Below are 20,508 nucleotides of genomic sequence, written 5' to 3'. Positions count from 1 at the left end.
CTTGAAGAACCCAAATATCCCTCAAATGGAAATGGATAAACAAACTGTACATAACTATACAATGGCACATTCAGCAATCAGAATGAACTAGTGATACGTACAACCACATGGATGAATCTCAAATACACTATGCTAAGTTAAAGAAGCTAGAATCCAAAGGCAATATACTGCATGATTCCATTTATATGACATTTTGGAAAAGGCAAAACCACAGGGAAAGAAAAGTCAGTAGTCACCTGGTGGGCTGACAGCTGGGGGAGGAAGGAACTCATTGCAAAGGGGCATGGGAGAATCTGTGAGAGTTGACAAAACTGTTCTTTATCTTAATTGTGGTGCCTGGCAATGGTTACCCAACTGCCTGCATTTGTCAAAATGTAACTATACACTAAAAAGGGTAAATTTTACTGCATATAAATTATACCTTCATAAAAAGAGAAAAAGAAAAAATTTAACAAATCAAATCCATGATGTACAAAAATAACATATCATGATCTGGATTTAACCCAAATATACCAGGGTGGTTTAACACTACAAAATTAACTAATATAATCGATTACACTAATAAATTAAAAGAGAAAAATAATATGTTTTTCTCAATAATAAAGAAAATAGATGTGATAAACTTCAACATCCATTCATGCTGAAAATCTCAAACAAGGAACGGGGGGGGGGGGGGGGGTGAAGCTTTTTACCCAATAAAGGATACCTCCAAAAAAACCCAACATCGTGTTAAAAGTAAATATCCAAAGCATTCCTGTAAGTTAGGAAACAAAGGTCCACTGATACACTTACGTTAAAAATTGTATTAGAAGGCCAGAATAGAAAGATCAGAATGAAACTAAACCTATCATTACTGAAAAATATGACTGTCTATATGCAAACTGCAAAAGTAATTCACAAAGTACTAAAATCATTTCAATGAAGCACACTACCAAAATAACTAGTTACCCTACAGAGAGAGAAGAATCTTAGAACTAATTGAAATTTTTAATTACATTACCTTGACTAGGTTCAGTAGTGTCAGATTTCAGGGAAAGCTGTTTTGTTCCATCTTTAACTTTTTTCAACCGGTTCTTATCCCCTGGTAAAGTCAATTTTTGCCTGAGTGGTTTTAATTCAAATGCCTGAAAAGTTTTGACCTGTGTTTTCTCCTCAGGAGCTACTTCTTTAGTTGGGTCCTTAGTAATACTGACATTATCAGTGCTTGTTTGGTCCTCAAAGTTCAATGTTTTAGGATCTTCCTGCACATTCTCTTCTTTGCTACTCAAAGCTAGTTTTTCATCTTTATTGATGCATTCTAGTTCCAACTGTATTTGCTTATACTTCAAAAGTAAGTCTTCAAAAGTTTCTTCCCCACAGTTTTCACTTTTTGATGAATAATTTTGTTTTCTTGATGGAGATCTTCCAAAACTTTTGGCTGAACAGCATATTAAGGAAACCAATTTCCAAAATTTTCCAGTAAATTTAACAAAAACACATTAACGTTATAGATGAATTGTCTCCCTTTTTGTTTTTCAAAAAAGGTGAGTTAGTATTTTTAATTACTAAATTACATTTAACATATGTGCTAATGCCCAATTTCATAATGTGCCCATATTTCGTATTTAAGAAGTAACCATATAAAACAGTCCACTTAGAAAATCACTGGTGTCAGTTATTACCCACAGTACCTACAGGTATTCCACCTCCTTAGGTTATGACAGCATTCCTTCTGCAGTATCAGAAAAGCCCATAATAAGCTGTCTGTTAAAGATTCCTTCCTAAAGGAAGAGAGGAGAAACAGAATGGTTTGTCACAGATATGGATAATTTACACTTCGGATAATCAGGAAGAAACATTTCTTCTTTTCAATTAGTTTCTTCTCAGGTCTCAAATTTTTAAAAAAAAGGAGATTAAAAAAAGAACACTGGGGTGCCTAGGTGGCACAGCGGTTAAGCGTCTGCCTTCAGCTCAGGGCGTGATCCCAGTGTTGTGGGATCGAGCCCCACATCAGGCTCCTCCGCTGTGAGCCTGCTTCTTCCTCTCCCACTCCCCCTGCTTGTGTTCCCTCTCTCGCTGGCTGTCTCTATCTGTGTTAAATAAATAAATAAAATCTTTAAAAAATAATAATAATAAATAAAAAATAAAAAAAGAACACTGACAACTAATAGTTAAAACTAGTTTCTTAAAAACCTAATACATAACAATCTTAAAGCTCAAGTATATTAATATCCAACATACGCACAACTAAGACAATGAGGGAATTACATTATTAAAAAAAAAAAAAACCCTTCCATGGTATTCAAAATGTATCTTATAAACTAATCGGTCTCTGAAGATAAAGATAACTTTACCCAAAATTTTTTTTCTTCTCTATCATAGTGATACATAGAACATAACTTTTTCCTTGGAAGTGGCTACAAAATTCCTAACTATAATTTTTACTCAAAATAATTCACACAGGTAAAAACTGTTACACCTCACTTCTCTAGCCTAGAGATTAACAAGATTTAAAGACAAGTACTTTATGTGGTCTTAATAATATGTCATTTATGGATCATTTAAACTGGCTAGGATTTAACATCACAGTTCCCTTAAGATGGTTCCTCTGTTTAACAACTTCCAGTACAATCAACCACCAGATATTTTAAAATTTCCCTAATGACCAATACAAGAATGGGAATCACCAATTTTTTTTTTAACCACCAGTTATTTTAGAAACTAAACCAGCATTACAATTGAAAATCTTAACAATTCTGCAACAAAACTGTTTTAGTAAATCTTTGGTTCTGTAATCTAAGCTCTTCAGAGACAAGTTTCCTCAAACAGTAATAGTTTCTCATAACCTGTCTTACTCTTCAACCAAACAGAATCTGGCTTCTGCTGGCTGAGTTTATCCACCATGTTTTCAAAGTATTCTTCACCTGACTTCTCTGCAGTTTTGGACACTGCAAACCACTTCTCTCTTGGCTTTTCTAACTCCACTCTCCTGATTTCCCTACCTTTTTTTTTTTCCTTTTAGTCATTTCATGACTCCTTTCTAACTCCTGCAATAATGGTGTTCTCCAGTGAGCTCTATCTAGCCTCTTTCGCTTTTCCTTTTGAACATTCTAATGCACTCCCGTATGTTTACATTTACGTAAGGTAAGAGAGAAGTTTGGCCTCTTGATAGATATTCAGGGTTTTATCTTCCACAAGCCATCCCCTATTCTGCTGCTGGACTAATCTATCTAGAAGACAAATCTGATCAGATCTGTCCCCTTGTTTAAATCTCATTAAGAATAGAGTCCAAAATACTTACAATGGCATATAATGCCTTCATGATTTGACCTGTACTTCCTTTCCAATCTCACATTTCCCCTGTTCATCACAATTTATGCATAGCTTTGTATTTAGGTTTTTATGTTCTTCAAACTGACCCCAATCCAAAATTCAAATGAACCTCCTATGTAAAGCTAGGACATTACTTGCTCCCCCCCTCCCGATTATATACTCTTTGTACACAAATTCTATAATTATCCTCATCCACAGCTCACTTTTCAATGGAGCCATCCAAAGGCACAACCATAGTGATTAGAAAAAATAAAACTGAAGATCTTGGAGAGATCTGTAGAGGGAAAAGATTCAATACAGTAACAAAAAAGACAGTAAAATGAGGAAAAACAATTGAGTTACAACTGTAACTAAACTATGTCAAGGCTAAATGAAATCTCCTACTTCTGTCTAATATAGGACAACTAGGATGAAACCAACACTTAAACAATTTAATTTTAAACTAGTTAAGATGCAATTTCTAACTGAAATCTGGTTTAAAAAAAGAACTGCTTTTCAACTGCAGATGAAAATGAAATGACTGTCTACTGATGAGAGACACTGGCCTAATTATGTTAGCTCTCATCAGATTAGAAAGTTTAAAACAGTAGTTAACCAAAGGAAATATACGCTAAGAGGGACTGACAAAGTGTCTATCACTAAGAAAAATTTTAAATGAATGAGAATGAAACTAAGTGCCACACTGGAATCGGATTCATTTTTTCTTTAAAGCTGCACCTAGCATACCTTAATCACTACAGAAAAGTAAGTCAAAAAAGAAAAAAAAAAACCCCCACACTTGTACTCATGCTACCTCACTTCTAGATTATGGCAATGAGCCACAGTATATCCCTTATTTTTCTTCCTTCCTTTTTTTTTTTTTTTGGAAACTCTACCCCCAACATGAGGCTCGAATTCACAGCCCCAAGATCAAGAGTCACATGCTCTACGGACTGAGCCAGCTAGGTGCCCCATAACCCTTATTTTTTCTTAATGTAATTATTTATAAAATAAAAATATCATTTTTATAAATGCACAGTGGATATGTGAAAAAGCCTGAATACAGTCTTGGTTTAAAGGAATCTGAATTAAAATTTTGTATTACAAATTTTGTGTGCTCACATTATATAAGAGTAGCTGAAAACTATGTCTTCCTTCACAAATTCTAACAAAGAATACCACCTCTAGGATGGATTAATGATACTTCATGAGGAAAACAATGAGCAGAGGATCAAAACAAGCATCCTTTTAAGTGCAGCATCTGTGAAAAAACGAAAAACAGCAAGACAGCTCATTTCTGATAAGTTACTACAGAAGTCAGACTGGTTATATTTCTGTACCTTTTTCACATCAGATGCCTGTTTATTAATAGAAACATATAAGCTTAACAATTAATAAAGGTATATATGGCAAAGGCCAAATTGGTATTGAATGAATGGACAGAAAGAAGGCAAAGGCAGGAGCTGGACAAGTCCCCTCATCATCACCTTCTCTAATACGGATTAAATGAAGAAAAAACTCTGCTCCCACAGTACTCTTTACATACCTCAATACGAACTTTTTACATTAAACTGTACTTATTCACATCTGTCTCTCCAACACAAATTCTGTTTCCTCTCTTATATTCTTAAAAAAATACACATGTTCTGAAGCAGCCTGTTTTTAGATTCAGAATCAACAACTAACAAATCCTTCGTTAAAAAAAATTTCTTGGGCACAGGTTTGTTTGGTTTTTTTTAAAGAACATCCTTGTCTTTTAAAAAGCCAAATCCCCACATGATTTTTGTTGGAACAATCCTAGGTGCTCCTAACCCAATTTTTGGTTGCAGAATTAAATTTTTTCAGGGCACTAGCACCAGAAGCTGCTACTTTGTACCTAAACTTACATTTCTTGCCCCTTTATATGCCAACATCTGGGAAAGACCATTTGATCCTAAGTATTCTATAAAAATAATGTTGAGTGTCTTCCAAACAAATATTACATTTAAGTTTCATATATGTTAAAAAATCATTATACCATAGAAATTACAACCAGTAATAATTGTACTTAGTAAATGATTTTTATGCAGTTATCATAAGACCTAGGTCTACAAACCCATCATAAACTAGCAAAGCTTCAGATGACTGACTACCCAGTATAAATCTTAAGTAAACTTAAGAACGTTACAGATAATGGGATCAGAGGGAACAAAAATCAGGTATTTTGCTATTTTCCTTTTCAACCTCCCCATAATCTCCACTCTCCCATACACCCCATGGCTTTCAATATATTAAAATTAAAATACTGTTAATTTTTCTCTCTCTAACCTACATTTGTCGGCACTGAGTTATAAAATGTCCAAGAACTGAACATAAGAAATAGAGAAGGAGGTAAAGTTTTACAGAAAGTTGTATGAATTTAAAACCTCTAAATTAATAGACTTGGTAAAGATACGGGTCTTTCCCTCCACCCCCACTTTAAAAGGCAGCACGTGTAAAAATAAATCAGGAAAGGTAAAAGCAGAATCACTAATAAAAACTATAGCATTATGCAGAATGGAACTTCGCAATTTTCAATGTCCAAAGTTCAATACTGTGTAAGCAACAGTATTCCCCAAATTGTTTATGACTTTTTTCTCCCTCTTACAATCTAAGTCAACCTCATATAAAAACAAAGTTCTTGTACCAGAGAATGTAAATGCTAATGAAACCTGATTTCTGTTGTACTATTACAAATCTGATTTCACTAACTTGGCCCCAATCCATAATACGTTAAGGTTAAAAAGCAATATACCCAATAAAGCAACCTTAAGAAACAGGACTACATAGTGTGACACATGGGGACTACCAAAGAACAACCTACTTTAAGTATATTGACACAGTGACAAATAAGCGGTTCTGATGGTTCAGAAAAGTTACTCATCTCATAGACCTAATAATGACGCTAAAGGGAACTTTACTAAGTGACACACCCAGGGCGGACCGCCACGTTAAGGATACAACTCTTCCGAGGTGGAGAGGGCTCTCGCCAGCTCTGACTGCTGCTGAATCCGGATCCTGCTCCTCCTCCCAGAGGAGGTCTGCCCCCCGGCTTGCCTCCTCGCTCACCCCCTCCTCGCCCCCGACTCCAGCGACTTCCACCCCGGTAAGGCCTGCCTCGAAAGCGGAAACGGTCCAAGGCGATGTGGCTCCGTTCCCAAAAGGACGGCCGGGGGCTGCTTTCGGACAGTGAGCTCGAAGGCATCCGCACGGAGGGCGGGTGAGACCGGAACGGCTCTTTGGGTCGGTAGCTGCTGTGTCCCCTGAGGTGGCCCCGCTCCGACGCGTGCCGCGAGCGTGAGAAATTCCTCAACTGCTGCTGAGAAGAGGACGACGACGAGGAGGAGCCACCGCCTCCGCCAGATCCACCGCCCCGGGCCGGGTGAGGAGGCCTGCGCCGCGGATACGGCAACAGCCCGCCGCCGCTGCTGCTGCTGCTGCTCCGGCTTCGTATCTGGCTGTTGTTATCGTCGTCGCTGATTTCCCCATCTTCTAGCTCCCCTTCTTCCTTGGGCGAGAGGCCACTGGAGGCCGGGGCCGGGATATCTGCGGTCGCCATCCCGGGAGCAGTGCCTTCCACACAACCTTAGCCCTCCGTCCGGGGATCCGCCCGACAATTGCCTTCCTCCTCGGTTCCCTTTTTTTCTAACGGACCCGGTCGGTGCGGCCTTACCCTACTTGGACACCTAGCGGGCTTTGCTCCCCAACTTCCCCGCACCCCAGCTCTTTCTCGCCGGACCGTCGCAACCCAGTTCCCTTCCCTAGCGCCCCCTTGCTCCTCCGCGATCGGGGCTCTTCCGCCTCGCGAGAAAGGGACTCTGGAAGTGGCTCTGCCCGTGACGTCACTTCCTGCGGCACGCAGGAAACAAGGCGCCCAGTTCACGCGATAATAATTAGGACAACGCGATTCTCAGTGGGACTTGTAGTCTTTCTTTCCTCTGTTCGCGGGTTTATCCTTCCAACCTCTATCTCACACCCAACCCGGACTCCGGATTGGGATATCTGGGTGCGTGGCGGGGTGGGCGGGCACGTTCTTAATCTTGGCCGCAAGAGAGTTTCATAGTGATGGGGGGAGGGGGAGAGACACCTTTTTAATTGCTCCGAGGACCGCTTCCAAAGAGACGCAGTAGTCCCACTCCCTTTTGGGGGCCGGGAGGGAGCGGTTTGTGTCCGCCATGTTGGTGAAGGTAAACGTAGGCGACCGGAGCTCCAGGACTGTCTGCTTTGCTGGCTCAAGTCCGCCATATTAATAAAGAGACGGGGAAGGTTGACACCCCCACCCCCAGCCCCCCATACACACACACTTTTTTCCACTCCGCTTCTACGACTCCTCTCGGTGGCCTGTCCCCTGATTCGCTTGCCTAGCTTTTGCCGAAGGAAGCGTAGCAGCCAGCGCCTCAGAACAGTCTTAACACAGCGCCGAATGAGGGGGAAAGGGAAATGCCGACCAATTGCGCCGCGGCGGGCTGTGCTACTACCTACAACAAGCACATTAACATCAGCTTCCACAGGTAACCTGGGCAGGGAGTGGGGGTGACGAAAACGGGAGCTCCTAGATCGGGTGTCGCTTGTGTGGAAGGAACAAGAGGATTCTACTAATTCTAGTGACTTCACTACCTAGCTAGTAGGGAAGCATCATTTCTGCCCTTTGTGTGCGTTTCTCAAATCTGTCCAATTTTTTTTCTTCTTTGGGGAAGGTTAACTCACTAAAAGAAACCCAAGTTCTGTATGGTGGTTACTCCTTAAAGAAAAAGTAAAAGAATATCTTAATTTTTTTTTTTTTTATGTTGGACTGAGTCTTGACCTGAATGATGCCTTAAAAGGAAGCGAAGCCTTCCTGTTCAGGTCAGCAATCACCTTAAAAGCCTGCTGTGCTTCCATCAAAATTAGGAAAGTCTCACGAGCTAAATTGACATGGGAAGCATTTAGATTTCTAATAGTCACATACAGTTACTGCGGAGGAATTAGGTCATCATTGATACCATGGAATTAAGAGATGTTAATGAAAGTGCAAAAGATAAGCTTTCTATTCTTACTAGAATAAAGTAATAAAAAGAACTTAGGTTTTGTTTTTCCTCCGTTTGCTGGAAGAGCGATCAATCAAAAAGTCTTCAGTTCTGTCAAATCAGAACTCTTGAAAACATTTTGAACACTGCATGAAATACAGTAAGTACTCGGTAAATGTTTACCTTCTGTGCAAGTGACTGCCATGTGCCTGAAGAAAAGAAGCATTGAAAAAAAGTTATGTGCAAATAGTTCTGATTTTATATATCTCACAACTTAGTACGATCTTAGAATGTGGAAAATTATATCCTTGACCCTTTCCTTACCTAATTATGATTAAATGATCCCTTATTAAAAACAGCTTCTTTAAAAAAAATCCTTGTGATGTTTGTTTTTCAGATATTTCATGGAAATGTAGTGCTTCATTCATTCATCCATCAGATGTGTACAGGGTTCTTATTTCCCTGATATTGTGCTAGCAATCCAGAAAATTCTTTTTTTTTTTTTTTTAAGGTGTATTTATTTGAGAGCGAGAGCACGCGTGAGCGGGGGAGGGGCAGAGGGAGAAGACGACTGAGCAGACTCCCCGCCAAGTCGGGAGCGCCACTCGGTGTTGGATCTCACCGCCCTGAGATCATGAACTCAGGCAAAATCAAGAGTCCTGGGCTTAACTGACTGAGCCACGAGGCGTCCCCCAACTCCCACCCTCAGAAAATTCTTCTACTCCTTGAATTGAGTAGGTAGTGAGAAAGAAAGACACAAATAATCATGGTTAAGTACCACAGAAGAGACACTCAGGGATTCCTAACTTAGCCTTTTAAAGTCAAAGAACATTTCTCAAAGGATGTGAAATTTCAAATGATACCAAAGGATGACGTGGATTTAGTCCCGTATGCTACTTTGCAGATTTTCTCTTTTATCCAATGAGTATTTGAGAAGACATGAAGGTTTTTAAAAGAACTGCATGGCTGCAGTGTGGAGAGTTAAGGTGTTAAAGTGAATTTGATGAGAAATGAGCTTATTACACAATATTAATTTACCTACTATTTCTTTCACAGGGAAATTCTTCTACAGTGTCAGCTGAGCTAAACAATGTACTTCATTGCTGGCACAACCAGCACTAGATGAGAAGAGTAAGAGTTTGTAGGGAAAAAACAGGAACCTGTAGTAAAACAAGAGTCCACCAGTAACCTAGAGTGATACTGACAGATGGAAAGAAGTGAACAGATTAAAGAAATGTTTGAGTAGAAACTACTGTATTGGGTAATTTGATGTGGAAGATGAGGGAGTCAAAGGCACCAGTAATCTTGAATGTTTAAGAGATACACAGTGATACAGTAACATGCATACTTGACTGTTTGCCTCCTATGAAATTAACCTTTTCATGGAAATTTAGATCTTAACATTATAATAAATTACATTCCTATTTCATAAATACAAAATTTGACTATTTCTTTCCTAGGAAGTTGTTAGACTTCTTTATTCCTGTGTACAACATATGTTCCCTAAACTCATTGTCTCCTTTTTTTTTTTTATCTCCCATTCCAGTCTAAGTCCCCCAATAATCTTCTGAAACTGGAAACTGCTCTTGCTCTGATGAGTTATTACTCTTATATTTCTTTTTCATGGCATGTCTTTATTTCTTCCTTGAAATACTCTCAACTTTTGAATTGACACTAATTTTGTGATTTTCATCTTCTCTCATCTATCTTCAGTTTTCTCTGCCAGCCTCTTCCTTTCTCTAACCTAGGTCTTACCACTCTTAAAATGATTTCAGCTGTTCCTGTGCTTTCAGTTGACTCCTTGGTGTCTCAGTATGTCCCTTGTCTCTCTTCAGTTGCTCAGGTTCAACATACTAAAACTATATTTATGAACTTTCTCTTACCACCTCCTGTATTCCCTTTCTCAGTAAATGAATACACCATCCATCCCAAAATTGGGAGGTCATCCTCCCTTGACTTCTTCCCTATTCGCTCTTGATTGGATTATTACAACAGCCTCTTAACTGGTTCACTGCTTCCATTCAGGCACTCCTAACCTCTCTTCTATAATCAATAGTGTGTTGCTAAAGGTTTAACAACAGGATCTCCAGGAAAAGGGGAAAGCACCGATTTGTCCTGTTTGCCCAATTTCCATGATATAAATACTCTGCCGTGCTGGTTTCAAGTTACCAGTATGACATCACTAATCATAGAGTTGGGAAGAAATGTGCAGTACCACACTTTTCTATTTTCTATAGCATTTATACAACACAGAACAGACATAAATAATTTTAAGAATATAGACAATAGTAAAGTAATTAAGAAATGATGGGTTTCAGTATTTATAACCTTTGTTCTTCATTTAATTGCAGATGTACATAATTTTTAATAATGGCTGTCTTTAACAGCTAGTTAAAACATTTTATGTTAATAATCAGCTCTCTAAATTAGGCCTTTTAATGGCCTGCCAATGCCATTTTGAATAAGTTCAAAATTACTCTAATTTAGAAGGCCCTCCAGCATCATTTCGTGTCATAACACTCTTCCTCTCCCCAAGATACTTAACACTCTTCACTACTCCCACCCTACCTTCTCTATCTAATTCCTACTCTCCTAAAACCTCCTGATAGATTAGCTCTTGCTGTTTTATGGTTCCTGGTCACCCTATACTTACCCTTTTATAACACTCATGGTACCTGTAATTACTTTTATATTAATAAATAGTATTTATTTAGTATTTACTGTGTACTGTGCAGTGGGGAAATTATTTACTCACATCATCTCGTTTAATCCCTGGAACCATACTAGGTACCATTATTACTCCACTGTATAAATGACAAAACTGAAGCCTAAAAAAGCTAAACAATTTGCCTAACATCACTCAGGTATTACATTGAAGGAACCCGGATTGGCACCTTCATTTGACTCCAGAGACAATGTTCTCAGCCACTGTTTTTACTACGTCAAGCCATTTGATTCTCTACCCTTCTAATTACAATATATCCTCACATAAAAAGTAGATACCATAAAGGTAGGTCAGTTTTGTTTACCACTATGTCTTCAGCGCCTAGGACAGTCTTAGAATATAAAAGGCATTCAGCTATTAATAAAGACTCGAGCAAAATAGCATTATTTAAAACACTGATTTTCCAAAACATCTAATGTTTCTGAAAGCTTGGTTATATTATTGGTAGACAAGAATATATCCATCACTTACCACCATGTTAATTTTTTAATATTTACAAGAGGATTTATTATTACTTAAATTCAGCTTATGGGCCGCATCTCCCACCCTTTGAACATGCTGAGAAAAATCCAAACTCATGAAAAACATAATTAAGGTTAATGCTGTATAAAAGCATTGTCTAAAGTCACATGTAAAATAGTTGATTATTTTTATTCTATTTCAACACAGGTAACTTGAACATCAATATTGCCAAACTAATCCTATTAGTTTGCTCATTCATTGATTCACTGAGAAAGTTCATTGAGCACTTACTTCACAGGATAAAGTAGTGAAAAACATATCTCCTAACCAGGAGAAACTTAGAATCTAGGGGTAGAAATAGAAAAGTAAACAATTAGAATATAATGATATTCTATATGATATAGGAATATCTAGCCCAGTCCTTGAAAAATTTCCTTAGGAATATGGGATTCCTAAATTGAATCTTAAAATAAGGAAGGAAAATTGGCTCAAGGTCAGTTAGGTATTGGTTTCATGATTAGGGAGCTAGTTTTAAAAAGAGCTAGGGACACCTGGATTGGTAGAGCATGCGATTCTTGATCTCGGGGTCTTGAGTTCAAGCCCCATGTTGGGCATGGAGCCTGTTTTAAAAAAAATAGTTTTCGATGGACATTGGGGAGGGTATGTGTTGTGGTGAGCTCTGGGTATTGTATAAGACTGATGAATCACAGACCCGTACCCTGAAACAAATAGTCCATTATATGTTAATTTAAAAAATTAAAAAATAAAAATAAATTTTAAAAATAAAAGTTTCTGCAAAGAAAAAAATAGTTTTCTACAAAGAGCTAAAAAATATTAAAAGGTTGAAAGACAATATCTGACAGTCTTCATATATCTGAAAATTACTGAAAATTCTTACAGCAATGATAATACAATGATACTTACTTGTTCTGCATCTTTATTGAGGCCCAAACAAGAAATGTGCTTGTAAACTAAAGTTTGGCTTCTAGTTTAGGCCACAGGAAACATTTTCAAACCATTAAATATTACAACAGAGATCTTTGAAATGAGAATGCATTATTATTAACAGGTAAGGGCTAGGCAGAGTAGGTAAGTCCTCTATCAGAGGTTTCTAATGAGATAGAAAAAACTTACATATATGAAAACACAAACTGTAGAGTGACATACAAATGTTAATATTTTCAGATTATGGTATGTTTATGTGGTGTGATAGGAATAGGAGATGGGAGGGTGCTTACCAGTTAATCTGGTTTTTTATTTGTGCCCCTCCCTGCTGGTAATCTGGGCAAACCTACTATATCTGATCTAGTCAAAGCGTTGTTACCTAGTAAAGCTTCACTTGGGGGTTTCTGAGCTACATGATCTTTTAACATGATTTTAATGGTTCTTTTTGTTTTTTATTTTTTTTATTTATTTATTCGACAGAGATAGAGACAGCCAGCGAGAGAGGGAACACAAGCAGGGGGAGTGGGAGAGGAAGAAGCAGGCTCATAGCGGAAGAGCCTGATGTGGGGCTCGATCCCAAAGCGCCAGGATCACGCCCTGAGCCGAAGGCAGACGCTTAACCGCTGTGCCACCCAGGCGCCCCTTAATGGTTCTTTTTAAACATGAGTTAGTTCTGTTTTCAAGTCAGCATACTTACCACTAGAATTTTGGGTCAGTCCCTTATATTTTTCTCTTCCTTAACAGATATATACTGGTACATATCAGTATATTTTGTATTTGAAATAAATATGAAAGGAATAACATTCCTGCTGGGCTTGTCAGCAGCATTTTACTTTTTGTAATAATTATGCTTTCTACTATACTACATAGCTTAAGAGTTCATTTTTAAAAAATATATACAGTTTACATGGAATTAATACAGTGAATTGTTAATTTATATATTGTTTCATATCAATTAAGCAAATATTTGTTGAGCCCCTACTGTTTGCAAGGCACTGTGCTAAGTGTTAAAGATAAATAGATGATATAATGATCCCTGTCCTCAAGAAACTTACAATCTACTTTTATTTCACTGGAAATTTATTAAGATGGAAAAATTACAAAAGAATGTGTTAAGTGTCACAGTGAAGGAACACAGAGGAAGGAAAACCAGAATCTGTCTAGGCTTTCCTTGATAAAATTTAATCTGCAGATATTTGATTTGTCTTGACCATGTACATACATCAGCAGATCATAGCATTGTTAATTACTCATGCTTATAATGGTTCTACGTAACCTTGACCTAGATCAGTATAGTCTTGTTTATTTTTAATGCCCATGTTAAGAACTAGGTTGGGAAGAAAGGTCTCTTTAAAATCCTGAAAAATAAAAGCACCCAATTCAATTTTTCATTAATTTTTTTGCAACTTATAAAAAATAGCATGAATTGGTTTTTGTTCCAGTGTCTGGATATTAAAATTTTGTATGTGGATGAAAGACACTTTAAATCATCATCTTTTAAAATTTCTTTTAACCATTAAGGTGCAGCCAGAATGTGATTGTTGGAATATGAGTTGCCTTTCCGCCCCCCCCCTTTTTTTTTAAAGGTTTCCTTTGGATCCTAAAAGAAGAAAAGAATGGGTTCGCTTGCTTAGGCGCAAAAATTTTGTGCCAGGAAAACACACTTTTCTTTGTTCCAAGCACTTTGAAGCCTCCTGTTTTGACTTAACAGGACAAACTCGACGACTTAAAATGGATGCTGTTCCAACCATTTTTGATTTTTGTACCCATTTAAAGTCTATGGTAGGTAACATTACTTTTCTTTTACCCATTTTTACCATTTTTGGTACCCATTCTTTTTTGTTTACAAATTAGAACAATTCAGAATATATCAAAATTCATACATAATGATATGGCTCAAGAAAGTCACAAAACTTCCTCTTGTGCAGTAAAGGTACAGGCTACAATTAGAGCTCAGGTCTCCTCACTCCAGTATGCTTTTCCCAGTCCAAACTGATTTTACTATGTTGGAATTTCACATTACTTCCGGTTATTATCAATAATTGAACCAATGGTAAAACTGAAAAATCATGAGTAATGAAACCTCTAGCATCATTCTGCTCTTGATTTTAAGGTAACATTCAAAATGTGTGAGAAGAACTTTAAGAACAGCACACACAAAGAATACCAGAGTTACACCAAAGAATATAAGTTCAGAGGAAGGCATCACAGAAAACTTCACAGAGCTCAGGCATTTAAGCTGGAGTTTGTAACTTAGGAGAGGGTTCTTAACCTTGCACAGGACAATTACGATAACATGAGGAGAACAAAAGCCAGTCGGTTGAGGGGTAAGTAGAAAATAATCAAATGTTAACAAGTGATGCGTAAAAGGAAGGAGAGAAAGTACATGATGAATGTATTAAAACAGTATTTTATCTAGTTGGGAAAAATCTGATCAGAGAGGAAAATGTATTTGTCCACAAATGAATTCCTGTGTTTTTAATAAATGTTTGTTGAATCAATAAAAGAAAGAAACTTATGAGGTTATGACATAATCTGGGAACTGATTTAATATTGTGGGAGTATAAATCAAGATGGTGAATGGCAGAATGGGGTGAGATCCTAAATTTTAAGTGTGCTATGTAAAGATTTTTTGTCTTTAGATAATGAGGCAAAGAGGAAGTTAGCCAATTACAGAACATCAAATCTGTTAGAAAAATTATTCTGTGGCAGGATATGAATTAGTGAGGTTCAGAATGAGGTGGACATCATTAAAGAATTTTTTAGTATATTCAAGCCAGATACAATACAGGCCTGATCAAGAATGATGGAGAGGAAAGGATTTATGATAGACAATATTTAGGAGGTAGAATTAATTGAACTTGATGACTAATTAAATAAAATAGATTAAGTGGGGTGGGGGGTAGTCCTCAGGGTCTTCAGATTTAGATATAAAGTTCCTGGCCAGATTTTAAATCCTTGAATGGGAGATGTAACTGAACTTTTAATAAGTAAATCTTATTGATACTTGGGAATAATTTTTTATTAAGTAGAACCTCAAGTTTGAAATATTACCAAATTGAAAGAATAACGTTTACCTAAAAAGAGATTAAATCAGTATCAGAGATAAACCAAATGTCTGAATACCTTAAATTGGCCTTCGTGAGAATTGCAAAAGATTTTTAAAGTCTCTCTAAAATCATACTCGATAACTTGAAAGAGACCTTGTAAGTCCATTGTCTATTTTCAGACGATGTTTGTATCCCTCTGGAGAGAAAAGACAAAACGAAATAAGGTGGCTGGGGCTAATTCAACAAGTTGAGAAACTTGAATCCACGATTACATGAGATGGGCAGCTGATGTTTCCTATCAAACTTTTAAAATCAGTTTTTAAAAGAGCTGTTTAATTACTTTTATACAAAACTGGGCAAAATTTACTTATTTGTGACATTCCATAATTTATGTTCAACCCTCTAATTTTATTTGGCTTAGAAACTCAAGTCAAGGCATCTTTTGAAGAAAAACAACAACTGTACCCCGACAGGACCATCTAATTTAAAATCAAACATTAGTAGTCAGCAAGTACTACTTGAACACAGTTATGCTTTTAGGAATCCTATGGAGGCAAAAAAGAGGATAATTAAACTGGAAAAAGAAATAGCAAGCTTAAGAAAGAAAATGAAAACTTGCTTACAAAAAGAACGCAGAGCAACACGAAGATGGATCAAAGCCACGTGCTTGGTGAAGAATCTGGAAGCAAATAACATATTACCTAAGGGCACATCAGAACACATTTTACCAACTGCCTTACGCAGGCTTCCTTTGGAGGATTTCAAGATTCTTGAACCTGATCAACAAGATAAAACATTACCAATTGTATAAAACATTCCTTTAAGATTAGCCCACAAAGAACTTGATGCCCATCCTTCATTCTAGTCAAAGGTAAAAATATTTAAGGAAATTATGCCAAAATTGGGTATTTACTAAAGTATTACTTGAAGTAACAGTATTACTGTATAATTTATAAAGACTTATTATTTAAAAAATGGAAATTTCTATGAAACTTATATTTGAAAAAGAATGGAAGTGCCTTACATGAGAATTATGTACTTAAAATTTTTGCTAGGAAATTGTGTGTTTGAAAGGTGTTCTGTGTTTTTGTCTTTTAAAACTACTTTTAAAGAACTGTCTATGACAATATGTTTAATTTCTATTAGAAAAAAAAAAATTTTTTCCTGGGGCGCCTGGGTGGCACAGCGGTTAAGCGTCTGCCTTCGGCTCAGGGCGTGATCCCGGCGTTATGGGATCGAGCCCCACATCAGGCTCCTCCGCGGGGAGCCTGCTTCTTCCTCTCCCACTCCCCCTGCTTGTGTTCCCTCTCTCGCTGGCTGTCTCTATCTCTGTCGAATAAATAAATAAAATCTTCAAAAAAAAAAAATTTTTTTCCTGTAGCAGTGTTGGGATATTACATTCTAAATAGGATTCTAAATAAGAATTAGCCAACACTAAATATGACTTTAAAACTGCTGGGTTTTGTATTAATTGAATTATTATTGGCACTGTGATTTGGAAATTTTATAGGAACAAAATCTGAGGTACATGGCAAGTTCTGTTATTTAAACTTTCTATATCTGCTCACCAACAAAAGTGACAAAAGTGGCCTCCTTCATGAAAATACTAGCTTTTAAAATAGATTATAAAATATTTTGAAAATAATATTTTGAATGTGAAGTACTTTTGAGTCATCCAAGCAAGGTAAGGCCTGAAGTACCTCAGACTAGAAAAACTGGGAGCCAGTTATATGTTGTGAAATAATGTAGACATTGTGATCCAGCTTTTACCTTCGTTAAAAAGATAAATTTATACTACTTTTTTCTCATAATAAAAATATTACATTTTCAATTCCAAAATTGATGCATTATTAATTAGGCAATGTGATACAAAGTTCCATGTTAGGAATACCTCCCCTCCCCCCATATATGTTGATAACCAAAACTCGTAAGCTTTTTTCCCCCCATAAGCCCACATTAGGATTTAATTACAGAAAAGTACCTACCATATTCTGTCTTCACAACTTATAACTTCAAATGGAATCAATTTATTGTACATATCAGCTTGCTTTTATCTCCTTTTTTAGCAAGTCAAATAGAGCAACTGTACTGCATAAGGGAAATGAAATTCTATAAAAATACATATGTCTGATAAAGCTATGAAAATGCTAACTATTTTACAAAATAGAAAATAAGAACTATGATAGTTGCCACTTGAACTAATTAAAGAGTTCACCTTATTTCCCCAGATAAATTTTTAATTTTAGTAAGAATCCTTTCCTTCAAACAGCTTTGGGCAAATCGCATTAAGTTTATTAATGTGTAATCAAGCTATTTAATCTTAGTTCAAGCTTCTGACATTACCATATGAAAGTAGCATGCATATACCTAACCATAATTGTTATAAATTTTTCCTTTAACGTAATGGCTATTTTATTTTATAAAGAAATTTGGGGAGGGGAGGGTTTGGGTTGTGTTTTGTTTTGTTTTTGGTGACACTTGCTTGGATGCCAGCAATAGTCTTTTTACAGTATTAACACCCTTTCTTTTAATAAGGAATGCCTCCCAAGCAACTAGATTTCACAAAGGCAAAGGTAAGAAAAGTCTGTGTTGCTTATCATGAGGCACTTAAAACAAGTATTTATGAAAATCTTTTGTGAATATTATAAACCTTATTAGTCATTTTATCTTAAATATTGGACATAGCTCCTGGAAATTGTCATTCCGTGTTTTTTTTCTAATATGGTTTCAAATATCTCTTCACTTACTGACCATAGCTTTATACCTTAAAATAAGCTGGGCAAATAATCACCTAAACAAGTATAAACTCTCACGTGGTTCATCACTCCTCCGCAATATAAAACAAAATACTAATTAATGCAGGCTAGTTCCCATCTACCATAGTATCTTGATATCTTAATATAACATTTTAAAAATCACGAAAGTATAAAATACAAGCTTTTGGCAAAGTTAACTAGACTTCATTCATTATTATTTGAGACTACTGAATAAACTACCACTCAGTAATTTTAAAGTATTTTTTTTTGGTGTTTTCTCGATGTCATTTTCATGTTACTGTCCTGATAAATGCTCAAAATTCTCCCTGCATCAAATTGTTTCATTAACATACATACATCTGTCTACCTTAAAACCCTTTCATAGAGAATGGACCCAACATATATCTTCTGTTCATTCTATGTTACTCATTCTATGCCTGCTAGGCACTAACCTCTATGAAGAACCAGCCAAAGGCTAATGACTTGATACAAAGATGACATGATTCTCTGCCCTAAGTTCCTCAAAAGTCTCCTGAGAGAAAAAAATATTTGTAATACAATATGATAAATGCTATAAAAGAAATCTACGTGAGGTGCTTTGGTAAATGCTGTTGAATTGGGAATTAATAAGCATATAAACTTTAGACCTTTTTCCAAAAAACTCCTCTTGAAAGAAAACAAGATTTATTCTTATGACTTACCAAAGGAGACAGAAGGACATCAGAATTGACCTGGATTATATACAGTATTCTTTAAATCAATGAGTTGTAAGACATTTTTCCCCTTGAAAGTGAACACTGAACGAATTCGTTGTTAATGGTATCTTGGTTAACAGGAAAACAACTAAATAAACTATTGTTTCAAAGCCAAGAACTCAAGTTTATTTGATATTTGATATTTTTATAAAATAACAAACTCTACTAACAGATATTTACAAATAATTTAGCTCAGAGTCTTAAGGTTAACAAAGCACTGTGGCATCCATTTTGATCTCTTGCTCTTTACAAATATCCTGTGTGGTGGGTGGCATTATCTCCAGCTTACGGATGAAGAAATCCTTCCTAATGCTTATTTATTTATTTAGATGTTTAATATGTACCAGCTGGCACAAAGGATAGAAATGCCAGCAGTCTAGGAAGTTCAATCCTAGATTGAACATTGGTCTTCAGCCTTCAAATCTTCTGCTCTGCCTTCCACATTATAACCCCCTATACAACATATAAATCATGTTATTAAAGTAGGACAAGTCCTGTGTCTCAAAAAACTAAAATTTTATATATGTGTATAGTTAAGATAATCTGTGACGTCACTGTAGATTTTTTCTAGGTCGACTTTGTAATGTTGGTATTTTATCTCATTTCTGAATGTTAGAATACGGGTAAATTTTAATTTTGTTATAATAGAGAAAATAGTTCATCTTTATGCCAGAATATGGGATTCTGTAGGTTTTAGACAGTTGGAAACTTTCTACAATTAATGGTTTTATAATGTATATTAAACAATTACATATTGTATTCTGAGTATGTTATTAAAACCTTTTTTACAAGGAAATTACTGTCATGACTATTATTTTACAAAATGTACATGAATATCCCTGCAGTAGTCTTTCCCCTACACGGACTCCCTAAGATACTTCCGTAGAAGTCCTTGACCCTAAATTGAGGCAAACTGTAAAAAAAGAAAGATATGTAAAGCCTAGAAGAGGAATTATTTTTATTTTCATTGCTCAGGTTATATCTAAGCATACATTACAGTTTATTTGCACTGTGTTTTGGGGGGGTGGTTCTTTAAGATTTTATTTATTTATTTATTTATTTGAGAGAGCGCGCGCAAGAGCATGAGCCAGGGTGGCAGGGTGAGGAGCAGAGTGAGAGGGCCAAGACAACACAGTGAGCACAGAGCCCAACACGCTGAGTGCAGAGGACCCCCAGATCATGACCTGAACTGAAATCAAGAGCTGGATGACTAACTGAGCCACCCAGGTGCCACTGCACTGTTTTATACTGGTTATGTAATCTAAACCAGATATATAAAGGGCTATAAAAATTCTATCCTGACAACAATTAGAGGCTCACACAAAGATTTATTTGCAAATATGATTACCAAAGCATGATTTTAATAACAAAATAAGATGTGATTTTTTAAATTCATTTTTTATTTGACACTTTATTTCAAAAAATACCATATTAATATTCACTAAAAGTCACTGAACAAACCAGGATGAACTGGACAGACAAGGTCCCTGTCCTCAAGAC

General features: G+C 36.5%; 2 protein-coding genes across 2 annotated transcripts in view; one reads left to right on the top strand and one right to left on the bottom strand.

The window, feature by feature from the left end:
* ZFC3H1 (zinc finger C3H1-type containing) overlaps nucleotides 1-7,135 on the bottom strand; it is a 50,518-nt gene extending 43,383 nt beyond the window's left edge. Inside the window, exons 1-2 of the mRNA XM_026500020.4 lie at nucleotides 6,271-7,135; nucleotides 1,001-1,417 (exon numbers count right to left, since the gene is read on the bottom strand). Coding sequence (XP_026355805.1) covers nucleotides 1,001-1,417; nucleotides 6,271-6,868 — 1,015 coding nt within the window. The 5' untranslated portion in view covers nucleotides 6,869-7,135. The remainder of the gene's footprint in view (nucleotides 1-1,000; nucleotides 1,418-6,270) is intronic.
* A 444-nt stretch (nucleotides 7,136-7,579) lies between these two features.
* Nucleotides 7,580-19,804, top strand: THAP2 (THAP domain containing 2). Its single transcript, XM_026500021.4, has 3 exons — nucleotides 7,580-7,820; nucleotides 14,034-14,229; nucleotides 15,919-19,804. The coding sequence occupies exons 1-3, from the start codon at nucleotides 7,750-7,752 to the stop codon at nucleotides 16,306-16,308; spliced, it is 657 nt and encodes a 218-aa protein (XP_026355806.1). The 5' UTR covers nucleotides 7,580-7,749; the 3' UTR covers nucleotides 16,309-19,804.
* Nucleotides 19,805-20,508: the final 704 nt, after the last annotated feature.

Source organism: Ursus arctos, unplaced genomic scaffold, assembly GCF_023065955.2.
Source record: "Ursus arctos isolate Adak ecotype North America unplaced genomic scaffold, UrsArc2.0 scaffold_21, whole genome shotgun sequence".
NCBI classification, from domain to species: domain Eukaryota; kingdom Metazoa; phylum Chordata; class Mammalia; order Carnivora; family Ursidae; genus Ursus; species Ursus arctos.
This window is presented reverse-complemented; position numbering and strand designations above follow the sequence as displayed.

Coding starts and splice junctions, on each gene's coding strand:
- THAP2 (XM_026500021.4), top strand. CDS start 7,750: ATGCCGACCAATTGCGCCGCGGCGGGCTGTGCTACTACCTACAACAAG. Junction 7,821..14,033: donor ATTAACATCAGCTTCCACAG/GTAACCTGGGCA, acceptor TTTTTTTTAAAG/GTTTCCTTTGGATCCTAAAA. Junction 14,230..15,918: donor GTACCCATTTAAAGTCTATG/GTAGGTAACATT, acceptor TATTTGGCTTAG/AAACTCAAGTCAAGGCATCT.